Source organism: Saccopteryx leptura, chromosome 3 (genome assembly GCF_036850995.1).
Source record: "Saccopteryx leptura isolate mSacLep1 chromosome 3, mSacLep1_pri_phased_curated, whole genome shotgun sequence".
NCBI classification, from domain to species: Eukaryota; Metazoa; Chordata; class Mammalia; order Chiroptera; family Emballonuridae; genus Saccopteryx; species Saccopteryx leptura.
The window spans coordinates 92,431,509-92,452,541 of record NC_089505.1 but is presented as its reverse complement, the minus strand read 5'-3'; the positions used below and the strand labels follow the sequence as shown (position 1 = coordinate 92,452,541).

The 21,033-nt window shown below is 50.2% G+C and overlaps 1 protein-coding gene across 2 annotated transcripts in view; it reads right to left on the bottom strand.

The window, feature by feature from the left end:
* Positions 1-18,430, bottom strand: part of PDPN (podoplanin) — a 30,668-nt gene extending 12,238 nt beyond the window's left edge. For both annotated transcript variants that reach the window (XM_066375107.1, XM_066375108.1), the window contains exon 1: positions 18,086-18,430. In XM_066375107.1, coding sequence (XP_066231204.1) covers positions 18,086-18,152 — 67 coding nt within the window. In that variant the 5' untranslated portion in view covers positions 18,153-18,430. The remainder of the gene's footprint in view (positions 1-18,085) is intronic.
* Between the last annotated feature and the right edge of the window lie 2,603 nt (positions 18,431-21,033).

The window sequence follows — 21,033 nt, the reverse complement described above, 5'->3', positions numbered from 1 at the left end:
AAGGGGCGTTTTATGAATGACACTCATGATTAAGATGCACGTCCTTTGTCTCCCTGCCCAGGCATTCTCTCTGCTCCATGGGAAAGTTAATCTTGAACAAGAGATCCGCAATTGTCTCTCTTCTGCTTTTGGCTGAAGGTTTTCCTGGGTGAAGGGTCCCTCCAGCCCAGCTGCTGAGGTCCCAGACGGCATTTGCCCACCTCTTCCCCTGAACGGTGAAATGCAAACCGTGGATTGGTGAGTCAGCTCTCCGCTCCTTTTTTTTTTTTCCTTCCTAAGACACGTGCGTGCACAGGCAACGCCTGAAACCATTTATATCAGTGCAGAAATGAACCTACAATAACAGTGTCGGTCTGAAACGGTGTGCCCTCATGATCACGGGAACACCGTTTCCTGTCACACCCAGCCCCACCCAACTGTGGCTCTGAACCAGTGGAAGTTTCCAAATACAGTGGCATCCTATCCATTTACTTTGGAATTATTTTGGTGCGTGTTATTCTTTAAAAAGCTAGGCCAACCTGACCAGGTGGTGGCGCAGTGGATAGAGCGTCGAAGTGGGATGCGGAGGACCCAGGTTCAAGACCCCCGAGGTCGCCAGCTTGAGCGTGGGCTCATCTGACTTGAGCAAAAAAAGCTCACCAGCTTGGACCCAAGGTTGCTGGCTTGAGCAAGGGGTTACTCAGTCTGCTGTAGCCCCACGGTCAAGGCACATATGAGAAAACAATCAATGAACAACTAAGGTGTCACAATGAAAAACTGATAATTGATGCTTATCTCTCTCCATTCCTGTCTGTCTGTCCCTGTCTATCCTGACTCTGACTCTCTCTCTGTCCCTGTAAAAAAAAAGGAGGCCAAAGTTTCTAGGACCCGTGAGAAGACGAGATGGATAGATACATCAATGATACCCTCAGGTTCTTCAGGTTGAGAACAAACGAGAGCTAAAGAGATGCTGATTGGTATGAATGTGCTCATTATGAATCATCTTCATCTTGCCATTAAAGCCTTGTAGCTCTAAATAAATTATTCTAGTTCATATACATTTGTGGGATGGGATTTAAATGCAACATTAAATCACGCTGTTATTGTATGTAATATCTCAAATTCTTGATAAAAATCTTTGAATAAGTGTTTCCAATCTTTTGGTTTTATTTACATTTCTTTGAACAGTAGTGGTGAGTTGTTTTATCTGTTTGTTGGCCACCAGGAATGTCTTCTTTTTGTGACCATTTTTCTCTCATGGTATTCCATCATTTTTGTAGTCTTGTAGATATTCTTTATAACCTTAAGAATATATTCTCTGGAATAAATGCTGCAAACAATTTTTTTTACTAGTTGGCTTCAGCATTCTCTTTTGTAACTGGTGAGTTCCGTTGCTCATCAAATTTATCAAGCTTGCCCTGGCCGGTTGGCTCAGTGGTAGAGCGTCGGCATAGTGTGTAGACATCCCGGGTTCAATTCCCAGTCACGGCACACAGGAGAAGCGCCCATTTGCTTCTCCACCCCTCCTCCTCTCACTTGTCTCTGTCTCTCTCTTTCTCCCCATCCTGCAGCGAAAGCTCAATTGGAACAAACTGGCCCTGGGGACTGAGGATGGCTCCATGGCTTCTGCCTCAGTTGCTAAGAAGTGTTCAGTTGCTGAGCAACAGAGCAATGCCCCAGATGGGCAAAGCATCGTCCCCTAGTGGGTTTTCCGGGTGGATACTGGTCAGGTGCATGTGGGACTGTCTTTCTACCTCCCTTTCTCTCACTAAAAAAAAAAAAAAAATTATTAAGCTTGTTTTGTCCCTTTGACGTCACAATTACCAATGCTACCTTCACAATGACCTGAATGTTCAGCTACATTTTCCTTAGGGTTTTGTCCTAACACTTAATATTTCTATGTGTCTTGTGTTCATTTGGAAGCATGAGGTAAAATAAAAATATAATTTGACTTCCTCTCAAAAGATGAGGGAGGCTGTTGTTTTAACAAATCCTCTTTTCCCCACAGCTTTAAAATGGGTTCTCATTGAGACAATGTCTTCTTTCTAATCACTGTGTCACAGTCACGGGAGAGACCTTTCGGCACAAGGAGCTGCTTACATGGCCCGAGCACTGCGGGCTGACTGCCCCCCTGGACTTCACTGCCCTGTCTACAGATTCTTTCCAGAACAGATTACTCAGTCTGCACTCCCCTCACCGTCAGCTGTGCCTTCCTCCTCACATCTGCTGACCACTGCCAAGTTAATTTGGAGCCCAAAATGTCGCTAGAAGAGAACCAGGTACAGGGAGCAGGAGGATGAGTGGGCTACTAGAACAGAAATGCACCAAGGTCTTCCCGAGATGAAGGTTCTAATTAGCACCAGGGGCAGAGCCTTGGAAGCAGACCCCTCTCACATTTGCTCAGCCACATGGGGTCCACCTGGGGCCTTCTGGATGACTTTAGTTCACAACGGCCCTGCAGGCAGCTACACTAGCATGACCATCTCTGTTTATCAGACACGGGAAGTGAAGTTGGCCCTCTCCTGGACCAGATTTTGGTCAGGCTCCTCTGAGCCCTGTTCTCCATGAAGCTGCGACCTTGGGCTTCTGTGTTCATCCTTGCAGAATTCAGCTTTGGCAAGAACCCTGCAAAGTCAGTTTAGAGAGAATCCACCATCCTTCATATTTGACCAAGTTCCCTACCCACTTCCTTTGATGTCTAAGCCCTTGGCCAGCCTTTAGCAAGAATTTTATTAGACCACTGTAGAAAAAAAAAATCCCCCTCCTCTAGATGTCTCCTTCTAGTAATTTTCCATCTATTGACCCCCACCTCACCCCCAGCTCTGCTCCTTGGCTACAAATCCTCAGCTTCTTTGTTGTATTCAGAGTTGAGCCCCATCTCTCAACTCTGTCTTGAATAAAGTGTACCAACTGTTTGAACAAATGTCAGAATAATAAATTACTCGCCAAGTTTGCCTGGTTGGTGAGAGTTCACCAACACAGACCCAGAAGCATGCCTGTGCCTTGGGCAGCTGTGCACTGGGAAGCCCGCCGCCCCCTTCCCCTTCCTGACAGCCTCCCTCCCTGGCTCCCACCCCCACCCGCGTGTAAAATCCTGGTTGTTAGAAGCAGCAACTTCCTCCAGTAACCCACCTCCCCTTATGACATCTCATCCAATAAGGAACTTCCATTCTCCTTATTGAGTGGCCACAACCTCCATGTCCTTAAATGACCCCTTTCCAGGATAAAGCTTCCAGAAGTGGCAGGTTAGAAGACACGTGTGCCTCCGTGAGCAGTAGTTAGCCTTCCCGCTCTTCAGGTTAAGGTAGTGGCAACCATCAAGACTAGAACCATGCCGCCTAACCAGGCGGTGGTGCAGTGGATAGAGTGTCAACCTGGGATGCTGAGGACCTAGATTCAAAACCCTGAGGTCACCAGCTTGAACGCAGGCTCATCTGGCTTGAGTCTTTGGTCACCAAGATTGAGCATGGGATCACAGACATGACTCCATGGTGACTGGCTTGAGCACAAAGGTTGCTGGTTTAAGCCCAAGGTCGCTGGCTTGTGCCCAAGGTTGCTGGCTTAAGCCCAAGGTTACTGGCTTGAGCCCAAGGTCACTGGCTTGAGTAAAGGAGGCACTGGCTCAGCTGGAGCTCTCTGGTCAAGGCACATATGAGAAAGCAATCAATGAACAACTAAGGTGCTGCAACTATGAGTTGATGCTTCTTATCTCTATCCCTTCCTTTTATCTGTCTGTCGGTCTCTCTCTTGCAAAAAAAAAAAAAAAAAAGACTGGAACTATGCCAAACTTTCCCTCTAGAGCCCCAGATATTTACTGTGTACCCACTACACACTGGGCAGCACAGACAGAGGAGTGGACAAGGCAAGGTCTCTACTCTCTGCCGGGGTGGGGTGGGGGGCTCATAACCAGCAAACAAACCAGGACCATCTCAGTGTAGTGCTCCTCCACCCCCTTCAGATCTCTGCTCCAAGGGCACTTTCTGGGGAGGCCTTCCCTCTCCACCTCCATGAAATCAGTACCCCTTCCCCCACACTCACACAGGCCCGAGAACTTGCCACCTGCTACACTGGATATTTACTAATTACTGTCCCACGAGAACTTAACGCTGTTTCATTGCAATGCCCCACTGCCCGGGACACCTGGCACACAGCACTCCCTAAGCGTTTGTTGAACAAGTGAGTGAGCTGCAGGTCAGTGAAGAGCTAGGGCTAATGAACCCCGAAGCCCAGAATGAGCTTGGGGCGCTGTACCTCGTGAGACACAGGGGGTGGTCAGTATGGCTGGGTAGTAAGAGAAAAGAGTGGGAGGGGTAGAGAGCCAGTCCAGTGGCGCTCTGCAAGGAAGGGGTTTTGAATTCACTAGGAGTGTGAAAGGAAGTGTCACAACCTGAGTCTAAGAGGCCTCTCTGGGTACCGTGGGAATGGAGTGTGTGTACCGGGCACGACGCTGGGATCCGAGCAGAACAGGGGCACCACTTAGGCTATCTCTGTTGTGATGCAGGAGTGGGTGCTAGCCATACCAGACAGTGGCAGGACGTAGGCAAAGAACTGGACAGGTAATAGCCAGGGAGTGTCTGAAGTCATTACCCACCCATAATGAAGAAGTCAATATGAAATCTCACAGCTAAGTATTCGTTTTACCGTCTGTTATAGCTCTGTGGATTACAACATCCAGCTAGGTGTACTGAGTGAAGTTAGGACGTCCCTTCTATATGATGCTCAGTTCTCCACTGGACTTTCCCGCCTCCCGCCTTGTTTTATTGGGATAGCCACAGAAGTCCCCTCCAGTAGTTGAGGTACAGGGCCCCCATCAGTCCGTTTCCATCTCCACATGGGGGAGGCCAGCCCTGTGGGGCGGGCCTCTTTCTGCTGATCTGAGGGTTCAGAATCAGACAGCTTCACAAGGCAGCTTGGATGGTGTTTTATCTTGCAATGGGAAAGTTGATTTTAAAGACGATGCAAGCCAAGTTACCCTCGGGGGTTTTCAAAGAAAACCTGTGATGTCTGCCAGCAGAGTGAGGCATCTTTCATGCTGCCTGGCGTTCTCTAGCATCTGAGCCGCTCCGGTGTCTAAATACACAAATAAGCCTGTAAAGATGGTTGGCTACATGGCCTTGGAATGGGTTTTTGCAGCCATTGAGAAGTAGAATCTGGTTTTTTGTTTTGTTTTGTTTTGTTTTCTTACGACATCCTAGGAAGTTCTGGTTTTCCCCTGTAGGAGAATTAATAAACATTTCATTCTAGCATCCCCCTCCCAGTTATATCTGAGATAAATTAATGCTTTGGGAGAGAGGGGAGGGTAAAAAAAAATCTATGTGAAAAACAAAAATAAAAATGTTCACTTGGTCCCTGCTCGGTTGGCTCAGTGTTGAATATTGGCCTGGCATGTGAAAGTCCTTGGGTTCGATTCCTGGTCAGGGCACACAGGAGAAGCAACCATCTGCTTCTCCACTTCCTCCCCTTCTCTCTTTCTCTCTTGCTATCTCTCTCTCTCTCTCTTCTGCTTTCTCAGCCATGGCTTGAATGGTTCAAGCAAGTTGGTCCCCGCTGCTGAGGATAGCTCCATGGCCTCATCTCAGGTGCTAAAATAGCTCAGTTGCCAAGCAACGGAGCAGCAGACCCAGATGGGCAGAGCATGGCCCAGTAGGGGTCTTGCTGGGTGGATCCAAGTCAGGACACATGCAGGAATCTGTCTATCTGCCTCCCCTCCTCTCACTTAATTAAAAAAAAAATGTTCACTTGAGTCTTAATCCAGACACAGACTTCAGCCTAATTAGTTTTCTATCGTGTTTCAATACTGGGCTCAGACGCCTGAAAATCAATACACTCCAAACTGGAGAAAGATACCAACCCCCTAGTGTTTCCCAGGACCATGAAGACCACCCACAGTAATCACTGAGATACTCAGACCTTTGTACAATCCTTCACCCCAATTCACAACATCCCCTTCAGCTGTCTGATTACCACAAGGCAGGGTTCTGTGGTGGGAGGAAAGGTGTTGGGACTCTGCTTTTATATACCACATCTTTCGAGTTCCTCCTCGTGGTTCTGCAGGCTGCCCACCTCCTCCCCTGGTGCAGACGGCTTTCTTAAAACACTAAAAGCCATTCCCTGGCCCAGAGCTGTGGGTCGGACTGTCAGCTCCAGGCAGACTTTTGGCTGTGGTCAATCTGATCCCTGATGTGGCTGATGGATTTCTCCTCCACCCTCACCCTTTCCACGATCCTGGGAGAGTGCTTTTACTGGATCAAAAGTTTGTCTATGGAAAAACCTAGGTGACGCGGGGAAGGCTTGGCCTGGCCGCTCAGTCTCCCACAGAAGCGGCACCCTCAATTTCCCCCCAGGCAGCAAAGCTCTCCCTAAAGCCCACACTGTCCTGTATTCCCAGTGCCTGGCATCCTGGTACGTGTTTCACAGACATGTCTTGAGCAACCGATGGAAGACGTACACCTGTAGCTGAGAAAAACACTTCTTTTAAATGACCCCTTACATTGGAATATCCCTGCCGCTGTCCACTGCACCCCACCCAGGAGTTGTGAATCCCTCCCCGTGATAAAGAGACGGCGTGGCTGGAAGTGCTGCTCACTTTGGCTGCTCTGAGGTGTGATTTTTTTCATGAACAGCAGCAGCCTGTCCCCTCACGGTGTCAGGCCCCGTGCAGCCCCTGCAGGCCAAGGCCAACAACGAGAACTGACAGCCCCATGTGGCACTGGGGACACGTCCCTCTCCCGTACGATTCAAGAGAACTCTGTCAAGGCTGAGGCGAGCAGACAAGTGTCACTGGTTCCTTTGGGGAAACCAGAAGAAATGCTACATATAAAGATTTGGAGCAGTAAGTATCCCCTGACATCAGAGCAGGTGGTTAAGGTACTGGGGGGGGGGCGATTTTCTTTGGGGGTCTGGGTGGGGTGGCCCCTCAGAGTCATCTCCCCAAGTTGAAGGTAGCGGAACATGAGCAACAAAGGAGAGGGACCTACGGTGTCTGGGTCACTGGCAGTGGAAGGAGGAGCACACTCAGGCCATGAGACACAATGCCAGGCCTGCCGATCACGTCCGCTCTCCGTCACCTTTGATGGGGCAAACGGGACCGAGAGCCGCTGTGTACCACCACAAATCTTTGCAGTGAATCTCCGTGACCCACGAAGTAGACATTTCTGTAATGGCCACTCTTCATTGAATCTATAGGAGAACAGCCAAAACGTGGTGTCAAGCATTCTCTCGTCACTGCTACAAATCCCTTGCAAACTAATACCACCCTCCTTCTATAGACAAGGACAATGAGGCATGGGGTAAACCGCCCCTGTAGCCAGCAAGTGGTGATGCCACAACGAGTCACCAGGCTCCGTCAGACTCCAAAAACCCCTACTCTAACCATTGTGCAATACAGCCCTCTACTCATACTCCTCTCTGCCCCCGCACAGAAAGGGCTGGAGTAGCCCCAAGCTGCTCTGATGGTGGACTTCCAGATGCCAAGGGCACCTGCAGGCTCATCACACAACTCCATCCAAACCCTTCCTACACTTCTACCTGACCCAGGTGAAACACCTCTGCCCTCAGAGCTCTCCCAAGAGGCCAGGAGAAAGCCGTCTCCTCTGAACCCGTCTAGGGCTTGACATCACTGGCATTGACATCACTGACAATCACTGTTTTCTCCCTCCTAGCATTTACAAGCTCCTCACGGGTCACGTCCCATTCTGCTGTGGGTTTAGGGGCCAGCCACAAGCAGAGCGTCTGACAGCTGAATGGATAAAAACATAACCAGTCACACTCTTCAGGGTTTCCGGGCCAGGGGGCGAAGGGGATGTGAATCAACTGGCCACGCAGCCTACCCCCCAACCACAAACAGGCCTTCAGAACTCCTCACATGTTAAAACCAGAGGCTGTCGGTGGTCACCACCACCACGATTACTCAACCTGGGGAGAGCTTTCTCTCTTGATCAAGAGCGGAAGGTTCTCGTAAGAGGAAGTGAGTTCACAGCTCTGCCAACGGGGATCAATACCTCTGTAAGAACTGTCCTGGACCCCGCTGGGGGGCTGAAGATCTGTACGAGGGGCCACCTCAGAGGAAGGACAGCTCAGTGCTCAAATAGCCGAATGACTAAAGGCTGTGTTGGGAGTGCTGCTCTAAGCAGGTCAGTTCGTGGAAACACTTGCCATCTGCTCGGAAACGGAGCTTCTGGCTGACTCACGGCCATCAGCTGAGCAGGCCCCGGTTTTGCAAGAATGAAAAGAGAAGCCGATCTGGACCTGACCTCACCGTCCACCCATGCGGCTCGCAGACTGCCCAGCTGGGCGCCCAGGAGGATGAGGCCCCACAGGAATGTGCAGAATGTGCTGCATCTCCACCAGCGGCCCTTGGCCTTGATCCTACGCCTGGTTTGACAGTTTCAAGTGTGCTGTAGTGGGTTTAAAAAAAAAAAAAAGAGGCCCTGGCCGGTTGGCTCAGCGGTAGAGCGTCGGCCTAGCGTGCGGAGGACCCGGGTTCGATTCCCGGCCAGGGCACACAGGAGAAGCGCCCATTTGCTTCTCCACCCCTCCGCCACGCCTTCCTCTCTGTCTCTCTCTTCCCCTCCCGCAGCCAAGGCTCCATTGGAGCAAAGATGGCCCGGGCGCTGGGGATGGCTCTGTGGCCTCTGCCTCAGGCGCTGGAGTGGCTCTGGTCGCAACATGGCAACGCCCAGGATGGGCCGAGCATAGCCCCCTGGTGGGCGTGCCGGGTGGATCCCGGTCGGGCGCATGCGGGAGTCTGTCTGACTATCTCTCCCTGTTTCCAGCTTCAGAAAAATGCAAAAAAAAAAAAAAAAAAGAAAAGAAAAGAATTGTTCTTAGCTGGGGATGGGGGCTGTAGATTGTGGAGTGGGGGGGAGGTGTCTCTCTTTCCTCCATTGTTGCAATGAATGGGGAATTTAGGCAGCAAACTCTGTCTCCAGGGCTTCTTTCTGATGTCATTTTAGTAGAGTGTCTGACACTCAGGTACCCGTCAGACACATCAAATTGGATGTCTTACTCTTAACGCAAAGTCACCGTGTCTATAGCAGAGTGCGTCCACTCATGTTCCTTCCCCGGTGGATTGGTTCCTAATCTCTCATCCCTCCTTCCTACCCAAGTCCTGTCACGTGCTTTCTTGTCACTCCAGGCAAAAGGCTTGAGTCACGGAGTTTCTTCCCTCTTCCTCCTGCCAAGTGTTTAACTAGGTATCAACCGTGTGTTATTTTAAGGGCTGAAGAAGACACGGGTCTACCTCACGTCTGGAAGGGGCAAGGTGTACACAGATAGTTAAAAGACAGTGAAAAGACCAGCCAAAGCAATCTTGAAAAAACGAAACAATACCAAAAACAAGTAGGACTCACATATCCCAATTTCAATGCTTAATATTGAGCTACCTAAGCAAGACTGTATGGTCCCAACATCAGGACAGACTTATAGATCAATGGAATAGAACCAAGAGTCCAGAAATAGACCCATACATTCAGGGACAATTGGTTTTGACAAAGTCACCAAGATAATTTAGTGAGGAATCATCTTTTCAACAAACAGTCTTGGGAACGACTGCATATCTATTGTACACACAAGAGAATGGAGTTGGAGCCGAACTTCACACCATATATAAAAAATAATTACAGCCCTGGCTGGATAGCTCTGTTGGTTCGAGTGACAGCCTGAGCACAGAGGTTGCTAGTTCGATCCCCGATCAGGGCATATATAAGAACAGATTGATTTTCCTATCTTTCTCTCTTTCTCTCTAAAATCAACAAATCAAAAAAAAAATTTTTTTTCATTAACTCCAAATGAATCAGAGGCCTAAACATAGGAGCTAAAATAATGCAACTGTTGGAAGAAAACATAGGCGTGAATCCTTGCAGCCCCGGATTAGGCAATGGCTTCCTAGGTATGACACCGATGCTCTGGGCAACTACAGGAAAAAGCAGAGATAACTTGGACTTCATCAAAATTTTTAAAATTTGTGCCTCAGTAGACACAACCAAGTGAACCCAAAGAAAAGAGAATCCGCAGAATGGGAGGAATATTTGCAATCACATGTCTGATAAGGGTCCAGGATCTAGACTTCAGAATATATATAAAGAATTCAACAATAAAAAGACAACCCAATTTGCCCTGGCAGATTGGCTCAGCAGTATCGGCCCAGAGTGTGGATGTCCCGGGTTCAATTCCCAGCCAGGGCACACAGGAGAAGCACCTATCTGCTTCTCAACCTTCCCCCCCTCCTTCCTCTCTGTCTCTCTCTTCCCCTCCCGCAGCCAAGGCTTCATTGGAGCAAAGTTGGCTCAGGTGCTGAGGATGGCTCCATGGCCTCCACCTCAGACGCTAGAAGGGCTCCGGCCACAATGGAACAACGATGCCTTAGATGGGCTGAACATCGTCCCCTGGTGGGCATGCCAGGTAAACCCAGGTCAGGCACATGCAGGAGGCTGTCTGACTGCTTCCCCGCTTCCAACTTCAGAAAAATACAAAAAAAAAAAAAAAAAAAAAAAAAAAGAACGACAATCCAATTTTAAAAGGACAAAAGAATATGAATAGGCCCTGGCCGGTTGGCTCAGCAGTAGAGCGTTGGACTGGCGTGCGGGGGACCCGGGTTCGATTCCCGGCCAGGGCACATAGGAGAAGCGCCCATCTGCTTCTCCACCCACCCCCTCCTTCCTCTCTGTCTCTCTCTTCCCCTCCCACAGCCGAGGCTCCATTGGAGCAAAGATGGCCCGGGCGCTGGGGATGGCTCCTTGGCCTCTGCCCCAGGCACTAGAGTGGCTCTGGTCACAACAGAGCGACGCCCCGGAGGGGCAGAGCATCGCCCCCTGGTGGGCAGAGCATCGCCCCTGGTGGGCGTGCCGGGTGGATCCCGGTCGGGCGCATGCGGGAGTCTGTCTGACTGTCTCTCCCCATTTCCAGCTTCAGAAAAAATACAAAAAAAAAAAAAAAAAAAAAAAAAAAGAATATGAATAGACGTTTCTCCAAAGAAGATATATAAATGGCCAATAAGCTCATGAAAAGATGCTCAACATCATTAGCAGGGAAATACAAGTCAAAACTACGATGAGCCTGACCAGGCGGTGGCGCAGTGGATAGAGAGTCAAACTGGGATGCGGAAGGACCCAGGTTCGAGACCCCAAGGTCACCAGCTTGAGCGCGGGCTCATCTGGTTTGAGCAAAAGCTCACCAGCTTGGACCCAAGATTGCTGGCTCGAGCAAGGGATTACTCAGTTTGCTGAAGGCCCACGGTCAAGGCACATATGAGAAAGCGATCAAAGAACAACTAAGGTGTAGCAAGGTGCAACGAAAAACTAATGATTGATGCTTCTCATCTCTCCGTTCCTGTCTGTCTGTCCCTGTCTATCCCTCTCTCTGACTCTCTGTCTCTGTAAAAAATAAATAAATAAATAAATAAATAAATATTAAAAAACTACGATGAGAACCCACTCCATTGTCATGAGGGCGGCTAGTCTCAAAAGCAAACAAACAGAAAATAACAAGTGTGGACAAGGACGTAAAGAAATTGGAACCCTTCTGCATTGTTGGTGGGAATGTAAAGTGGTACAGCCACTTTGGAAAACAGTTGGCAGTTCCTCAAAAAGTTAAAACACTGAGTTACCATATACCCCAGCAATCCCATTCCTAGGTATCTACTTGGGAGAAATAAAAACATAGGTGTCCACAAAGACTTGCACATGACTATTCTGTCACAGCAGCTGTGTTTAGAATAGCCCCCACATGGAAATAACCCAAATGCCCAGCAATTGGTGAACAGATAAACAAAAGGTGGTATATCCATATGGTGGAATATTATTCAGCCATAAAAAAAGAATGAAACTCTGACATATGCTACGACATGGATGAACCTTAAAAACATCATGCTAAGTGAAAGAAGGCAAGTACAGAAGGCCACATATTATAAGAGGACATTTATGGAAATACCTAGAACAGGCAAATGCGTAGAGACAGAAAGCGGATTGGTGGTTGCCAGGGAACTGAGGAGAAGGCGTAGGAGCAACGACTGATGGTTTGGGTTTGCCGGAAGTGGTGTGTGAGGAAAATGTTATAAAATTGTCAGCGATGATAGTTGTACAACTCTTTATTCATATACTGCACTAAACCCCCTTGGGATGTTCAATTTAAAGGGGTTAATTTTGTGATACGTGAATTACACATCAATTCTTTTTTTATTACAGTGTTGAGTGTTGTAAGAGGTGAATACTAAGAAATCAGGAAATGAAAGAACAAAAACAATCAGGAAATTCTGAGCTGGAGGTCTTGCTGGCTCTCATTCCCTCAAATCTGATCTCATCCTTCCTTCTGTTGTCACCAACAACAACCACACTCCGTCTCCTTACCTCCCGCCGTGTCCCACAAACTCAGTTCAATCCCATCGGGTGCTGGTTATTTATTGATTTTCTTCTGATAACTACTCTGCACGGCCCGCTCACTCCCACTTTCTATTATTGCCGATGGCCGACAGAAAAAGGTCCACCTCTCCTGCTCAACGAGGACTCATCCTGCTCCCAAATTTCCTGCCACTCCCCAGCACACCAGCCCTGACACCAGCCAGACTTCGCAGCCCTTCCCTGCCTGACACCTTGTCCGACCAACCTCACCATTTCTTCACAGCCAAGATCAAGGCCCATCTTCCCCACGAGGCTTGTTCTGGCTCCCAAGTACGGCCACAGGAATCCCCTCTCCACACTCCAAGCAGCGGATTATAAATGGTGTGAGCTGCTCGAGCCATGCCCTTTTCCCTCGCCTGTTCTTTTCCGTATACAGGATCCTATTCATTGGGTCACACACATATTCGTTTTGCCTCTCTCTGTGAGCTGCGGTCCTACTTCATGCTTCCTTCAAATCCTTCAAACTCTCAAGTATTTTGTAAATGCTTTAAGGGAACAGGCGCCATGTCTTTCAATTTGGGACCCTTAACTCCACAGTTCTTCAATCTGAATTATTATTCATCTAACGAATAACAAGTGTTGTTAATGCTGTACAGGGTACTCGGGGGAATCAGCTGGCTGACTTTTCTGGGGGTCCTTGGCTGTCTCGACCCCAAGCACAGTTGTGCTAAATTGTTAGAGGTATGGGCTTCGGGGGACGGGCTGCCCGGATCTAATTCTCACCATTGTCATTTGCATGCTGCTGTGTCTGTGCAAAGGTTACTAAACCTCTCTGAGTCTTTTTTACTCTTTTGTAAGATACAATTAGTCGCTACCTTGTAGGTCTACCTTGTAGGTCCGTTGTGCAAATAAAGGGAAGCAGGGCTTGCTTGGAAAGAGCTCCCATGCACGCTGAGCTCTCAGTAAATGTTAGCTGTTGTTACAGAATTACTACTATTAACACCATCCATCCAAGACCGAGTTCCCTTAGCTTTACAGCTGCAGAAATGTAACCTTATTAGGGGGCGATCCAGCTCAGCTGAAAATGTTTCACATTACAGAACTGCACAAGAAGGCGAGGAAACCAAGCAGTTTACCTTAGAACAGGAAATAGCTTCCAATGCTTTACACAAGTCCTGCCCTTCTCAAAAGAGAAATACCTGAGGCATTATTTGGTGTTTGCAGGACACAGGAGGGTGAGGCCCTTGGGTGGAAACATTTCCAGACTATGATAGAACATGCATCTCTGATTCATCATAGAATCACCGTGATTGAGCTCAGAATCCTCACCGTCACCCGCCATGACATCTTGCCTACCAGCTGCAAGCAGGTGTGACGTTTGCCTTGCCTGACCCGCAAAGCAGTTTCTCAAGTGATGTTTGTTAAGTCAGTGAATTCCTTGGGCAAAGAAGGTTTGACATCATCAAATCCTTTAGGCAGGACAGTGCTCCTGGGGTCACAGCTTTGCTTATATTAGTGGCGATTTATTCTCCCGGATGGAGACACCTTGATGAATTGCAGGAAATGCTCCATTCTCATCTGTCATATGTTGACACATATTCTAACACTCCCCACTTTCCTGCTTCTCATCCATCCGCTATGTAACGGGCATTCCCCGGCACGCTACAAAAGTCGCAATGGCCACTATCACCTCAGTGACATTCTCCCTCTCCTGCTGGCAGCTCTGGCCCTCTGCACAGAGGTCAGGGGCACATCCTCCTCTGGAAAAGGGATGATCCTTTCGGCAGGTGTGTTGCTTTGGGTTTTTCCCCCCACCCCACCCGGCGTGAACTGTAGTGTTGCCCTAACAATTTCAGTTTGCCGGGCTTCAGGCACCCAGGTGAGTGAGGTGGCCAGGTTTGTGGGTTTCCCTCCAGCCTGAACTTAATTACAGTTGGACTGCCCACCCTCACAGGATAAAGCCATCTCCTTGGGGCAAAGGCACCAGGAAAGCAGAAAAGGAGAGCCCGCTCACCCTGCATGTTGAAGCTGAAAGGAAGACCTGCTCAGACGGGCCCTCCGTGAGCAGGCTGGTTGATGGGTGCTGGAGAGGGAGAGAGAGAGAGAGAGAGAGAGAAAGAGAGAGAGAGAGAGACACACACACACACACACACACACACACACACACACACACACGAGGAAACGGCCACCTGTCTTCCTGCCTTGGACGAATATGGCACCTGGCTCCATCTCATAGCCCTGGGATAAAATGCCTGATCACTTTCCTTTCCCGAATTTTTTCAAGAAATCAGTTAGGAAAGGATTCAAACGTTCAATGGAGAGTTCCTTTATCTTTTACTCACCCCTCGGGAACCCTAAGACCCAGAAGTACCCGCCCCCCCACACCCCAAGTCATTAGGTCCTCAGCCAAAAAAAACTGTTTCTTCAAGAGGTGTCAGGGTGGCAGGATCTTATTTCGGATTTCTCAAGTGAGTGTCACCGGGTGGCGCAAAGTATGGGAGCCTTCTCTCCCTCCATCTCTCTGTGCGCCCCTGTAATAGCTTCACAAGTTCTAACCTGGCATGCCTAATCTTAGCAGCCAGAAATATGACAAATATCCAGATAAGCCCATGGAATGTAAAGCACAGGTCTGCCGCTGCGCTGGTGAAGAGTTCAGGGCGCTCCACCACGGGAGGTGTGCGCAGAGGGCCGCACCCAGTGCCGCACCAAGCAGGCGGGAGATGCTGGACTGCCACTTGGGGGATGAATTTTAAAATCCTATTGTGATATACGGTGACACCTTCACTCTTAAAGGGACAGCACAGGAAGCATTAAGTGTCAAGGACTTCTTACACCTCTTTGAAATGCTTGTTTTCCTGTTTATGGAACTTAAACTAACCTTTAATTTCAAGTTCCAATCTTTGGTGTGTATGGGGGGGAGGGTTCTTTTCCTTTTTCTTTGTTTTGTTTTGTTTGCAATGTAATGTAGCAAAAAAAAAAAAGAGCTTGGGATTGGGAGTCAAACTCATTTCTGAACCCCAATTCCGGCATATTCTGAAGATAATAACACAGAATTTAAGGTGTTGTGGTGATTAAATGAGATCATGGACCTTCCTAGCATGCGGTGGGGAATAAGAACAGGAGGGAGGTGGGGTCCTTCCTACGTGGCCAAACCATCCAATCCACTGCAACACCAAGGTCCGGGGTCTTTATGAGTCTCTGGTAGAATTCCTCACGGGCCACTGACTTCAGGCCAGAGAAGGGGAGAGGGGGCCGCGTGCCTCTTCCCAGCCAGGGCTCCTCCCTGTGCGCCTGGTCCTGACTCAGCCCTCTCCCGTGTGGACACTTTTATAAAATGTGCTTCTCCGTATAGTAAATGTTATTTGGATCCCGTACACCAGGGTAGAACGCAGGCCTCCCTCCCGAAGGCTCTCACTAGACCTGACCTTTATGAAATGTTTGGTCGAAGCCTGAAGTGCTACAAACACTCTCAGCTACGCCTGAGGATTTCAGGGCCTCTGAAACTGGCAAGAATTCCGGGGAAATCACAGGGAAGTTTGTTTGCCGCATGATTAATCCTGGGTGGACTGGTCCCCGGGCAGGGGGGGGGGGGGGCACACGGGCAGGTTTGCGGCAAGCAGCGGCCTGCAGGGCTTCATCACATAAACGCTCTAACTAACGGCGAGGCCCGTGACCTACGTGTTTTGGATGCAATTTCAGAGCGAGGGTGGGGCCCGAGCATGGAGAGAAATGCCAGATGTGTGGACAACGGAGCGCCTTTGAACCCAGTCACATCCAAAGAGACAACCACACATGGGGCCCGATTATTAAACTGAACCGGATTGCAGCACTAGCTGAGGGAGGCCCAGGAGGGAGTAGGATCCTAGGAGAAGGATCATAAAATTCATAGCTATAATTACCCCCAGCCCTACCCCCCAACCAGAGCCAACAACAGCCCAGCTCAATGAAGTTATTCATCCATATGCAAGTCGCCTCACTCATTATCCTCAGACAAAACCCCTCAGGAGGCCTCAGCTCCTCGCCAGCAGACCAGCAAATCAGCATCACACACAGCCACCGCCACCACAGTCCCCGGGGGTTCTGTGTGGGGCAGTTCCATTTCCAGGACTAACGACTCCGGCTGGCTCTTTCAGACAAGGTTTACCCCCATCCTTCGGGGGTACCTTTGACACTGGGGAACCGGCTTGAGGATAATTACAACTCACACTTCCCTCGGGGCAAACAGAGGATGCCGCCCAGCTGCTGTCTTTCCTGAGCAGGGCTAGGACGCTGGGGTGGGGGGCGTGGTGTGGGGACCTCCCACACCTTGCCCCGCGAGCACAAAATGGTGTCATTTGCACACTGTCTCGCCAAAAAGGAAATGTAACTGAAATGCAGAGTTGGGTTATATGGCACACCATGAAAAGAGAAGTGCCAAAGATAGGGCCACCACGAATAGCCCACAGGCCTGCAGAGAGAGTCACCCCCTCTCTCAGAAGCAGACAGCTCAGTGCAGAGCACTAGCTAGCCCTTATAATATTTCCCTAGGGCTGGGTATTTCTGTCTTTGCACGAAATTACAGAAGCGGAGGTTAGGTCCACTCCTTCCTCAGTCCCTCCAAGAATTCCTCTGGCCCTGGACTACCTTGACCCTCAGTTTGGAAAATATAACAGGTTGCCTTTCAGAGCACCGATTGATCATGGGCTAGATTACAACTCCTCTGGCCAATGTTTAGTGACCATGTGCTGGACATTGTTTGGGCCTTGGGGAATCAAAGCTAAGACAGAGCTGTGTCCTTGGGAGTTTCTATTCTTTTGGGGAAACAGATCCTTAAAATCCCAGGAAAGAAATTAAATATGGACAAATGTTCAGGGATACCACTGCCCCGGGCAGAAAGCGGCACAGGATGAGACGAGGATGTGCGAGTAAGGAGAAGGGAAGGGAAGGGAAAGATGGAGATAACCAGGCAGGCACTGGGCCCCGTATTCAGAGCTAATAGAATGGAAGTCTGGGGTGTCACTAACCCTCCTGTAGTCAGTCATTGGCATTGTTGGCCAAGTTCAACATATGGCCCCAAAACCAACTTAAACCTCAGGGGCACAGACATCCTCCACACCCTCCTGCTACTCAGGAGTCCTCAGATTTGTCACACACACACACACACACACACACACACACACACACACACACACACTATCCCGGATCCAGAGGATCCCAGGGCCTCCTCCAGCCCATCTCCATTGATGGGGTTCTGAGTGTGTCCGACAGGCAGGTGCAGGTGCATGGGAGTGTGTGACCTGGCAGCACCCAGAGGGAGACCATCAACGCACAGGGGGAACCCTTCTCCACCACAGCTCCCCTGAATATCTATCCCCATTCCATAGGCCCGGTGTCTTCTGAGGTCATGGATACTCGTTCCTCCAACACACAGTCCTGTAGGAAAGCCCAGTCCGGGGTGGAAGGCTCCTTGCTGCTACCAGCCACCCCACCGCTTGAGAGCTGGGCTGAGCGGCGCATGACAAGAGGTGAGCTGACTGTGAGGTAACCCCTCTGTTCCCCACTTTTGCTGCCTGTGGATTCGAGGGCTCCTCCTCGTCCTTCGGGACCTGGCTCTTTCTTTGGGACCTGGCACCAGCTAAGCCGCTGCCTGGCAGGCTCGCGGGCACACATGCTCCCGGCTCCCCCGCCTGCTCTCCCGGGCAACCTCAAATGCCAGGCCCAGACGTCCCAGCAAGTCCCGGCTCGCCGGTCCGCACCAGCAGCTGCAGGGACCCCCTGGCGTTGGGTCTTACCTCCTTCTGCCGGAACCCAGAGCAGTGTTCTTCCCAAAATTAACAGCAGGACTGGCACTGTCCACATCTTTCTCGATGAGCCGGTTCTCTCCCGGGCAGAGCAGCTAGCTCCTGTGCTGGGTGGAGGGAGAAGATGAAAGGGTTCTGTAGCCACAGGCCCTTGCCTGACGGGGCGTGAAAGGGGCGCACGGAACGGGCGGAGCCCACGTCCCAGCGCAGGAGGGGTCCCGAGCTCCCTCCGCCCGCGGCAGTCAGCGCAGCAAACTTTGCAGTTGGGAACTTTGGGAGCGGAGTCAGCATTTATCTCTGCCGAGAAGGGCGGGAGCGTCCCCGCTGTAAGGTGGTCTCAGGCTGGGGCTCACTAGGACCGCCCTCCTGCTCTGTTTGGCCAGCGTGAAAACGATGACCTCAGGCCAGGTTTAAAGTTACAAGGCCGCTGCTGCGGGGGTTGCCAAGCCGTGCGGAAGGCCCCCGCCCTGGCAAAATGGACTTTTAAGCTGTTCCCCAACAGGAGGGAAGGGGTGCACATGTAATAAACTATTTTTTTTTAATTTTTTTAAACTTTATTTATTCTGTTTTTTAAGCGCAAGGCACAGGCCTAAGTTTTTCATGTTATGAACAGTAAATGGTTCCTTGTGTGGCCAGTAAATTTAGAACTAAGCATGGGATTGTTCTTGTAAATATTGAATTTGATGGCTTAAAAAAAAAGTGGCCGTCTTCATCTGGGTGGGCCAGAGGAGGCTTGCGCTGGTAAATTGCGCCCTTGTCCAGGAGGGACGGGAGGGGGTGGGCTCCCCAGGGAGTTTGGCAGAGTTGGTGGCTTTGGAAGTTTGAGGGGGAGGGGGGGATTAAAAAGCTGAGCTCTCTTGAGATGCACCCCGCGGACTTCGTGTGCGGGTGCAGCACTGTGATGCTGGGGCCCCCCGATGGGCAGTGGGATGGAGCTTGCAGCCCCAAAAGAGTCATCGCACAACCCGGTCACCAAGCCAGTGTCCACTTCCAGCCGGGTCCCATTCTCTTTAATCCTAGATAGTCGGGACCTATAATCCGTACTCTACTAGGTCAAGCGATCTTCCCCTGGTCTCAGGTACAGGATGCTTGCAAGAGGCAGATAACAGAGTTTTCACTTTATTTCCTAATAAACTGTTGGGATTTTTTATTTATTTTTTAAAGAGAGGAGTTGAGGTGATGGCCTCTGCCCCCCTCCCAGATGCCAGTGGTTTCATTCAACAAACAAGCGCAAACAACCGGAAAACGAATGCCCTAAAGCTCTATACTGCTGGGGTGAAAACTGGTTTTGTTCAGATTCTTATCAAATTTGCTTTGTCGTAAGAATCGCCAGGGGAGACGGCTGTAAAAGCTCAGACTGCAGGGTTCCGCCCTGACTCATTAGCCCGACCCTTCCAGAATTCAGACGTTAAACCAGTGACCCTGGAGAACTTGTCCACGGGGATATTCAGTGTGGACTCAATGTAGGCGCTGCCTCTGTGGATCTGGGGGAACCCTGAATTTCTGACCGTCTCCCAGGTGATGCCGGGCCCTGGCCCTGATGCAGAAGGAAGGAGAGGAGAGGTACGGAGGGTCGGGAGGGTGGAAATGTAGAGGGAGAACTGGGGCTGGAGATCATCGGAACTGACTTGCCCATCTTCTGCGACATGTCGTTATCATCACTGCATTTTCAGTAGTGTTTGTTACGCAGACTGAATGGTGCGGGTATTGCTTGGATGGAGAAGAGACGCAAATCCACTCCAGAGTCAAGGCAGGGAGAAAAAGACCACCTTCCCCTGGAAAGGGAGATGAAATGAAGCCCAGGTGAGAGGCAGGTTAAATGCAGCTAATTTAGGTGATTGGAGGTGGGCTGTTGTGGAAGGAGACGGCCCCCCTAACCTTTTGCCCCAGGTCCCTGCCCTCCTCCCAGGGGTGTGTCTAGATGCTACCAGGTTGGTCACCTGACCTTCTGGTAGAGGATGGAGGAAGAGGAGGTATCAGGGAGTTGCATCCTGTTGGAAGCCACCCTGGGATTGGAGAGAGGGGCCAGGACCGGGGAGTCTGTACACAGGTTCCCCGTGCTATTGGTTTGAGTAACTGGGCAAGAGTGGCTGGGCCTGGGGTGGGGGGCACTTCCTCAGCAATGCAAACAGCAGAGTGGAGAGAGGGGACACTGGGCTTGGCACAGGGTTGGAGCCAGGCCACGCTTGAGTGACTCAGGATAGGTAAAGAGGTAGCAATGAACTGGGTGGGGTTTGGAAGCCTGAGACCAGCCCAGAAGAGGGGAAGAAGGGAACGAGCAGGGGCCATGCCAGGAAGTCCCCCGCTCTCGAGAGACAGCTCGTGTGCCTGAGGTGGTGACCAGTGAGAGAGCAGCAAGGTTTACCCCCGCACACTGGGAACCCCAGGAATCCAGTGTTAGCTCATGGAATCCTCAAAACAACCGATAATACTCATTTTATGAAGGAGGAAATGGGTTTCCAAAGCAACATGGTTTCCAAAGGAGTGTGCATCTGATTTGCCAGGGTGGAGCCTGAGAATCTGCATGTCTAACAAGTCCCCAGGTGCCGCCGCTGCTGGTCCTGGGGCTGGCCTTTGAGAACCACTCCCACATACCATTTATCCAGATTCCCCAATTTGTGCATATTTTGCCCCATATGCTTCATCCTTCTCTCAGTACTGCTGTATATTTGCATGCTGGTCACATTCTGACTCACTTGAGTGTCATGGTGACAACTGTCCTCTGGCCCTAACTACTTGGGTGTGAATTTCCCAAGAAGTACTCTTTCATAGCAACAGTAGAAATTGCAAGGTCACAAAATTTAATATTGGAACAACAGCCTGGCCTGTGGTGGCGCAGTGGATAAAGCGTCAACCTGGAATGCTGAGGTCGCTGGTTCGAAACCCCAGCCTTGCCCGGTTAAGGCACAGATGAGAAGCAACTACTAGGAACTGCTCCT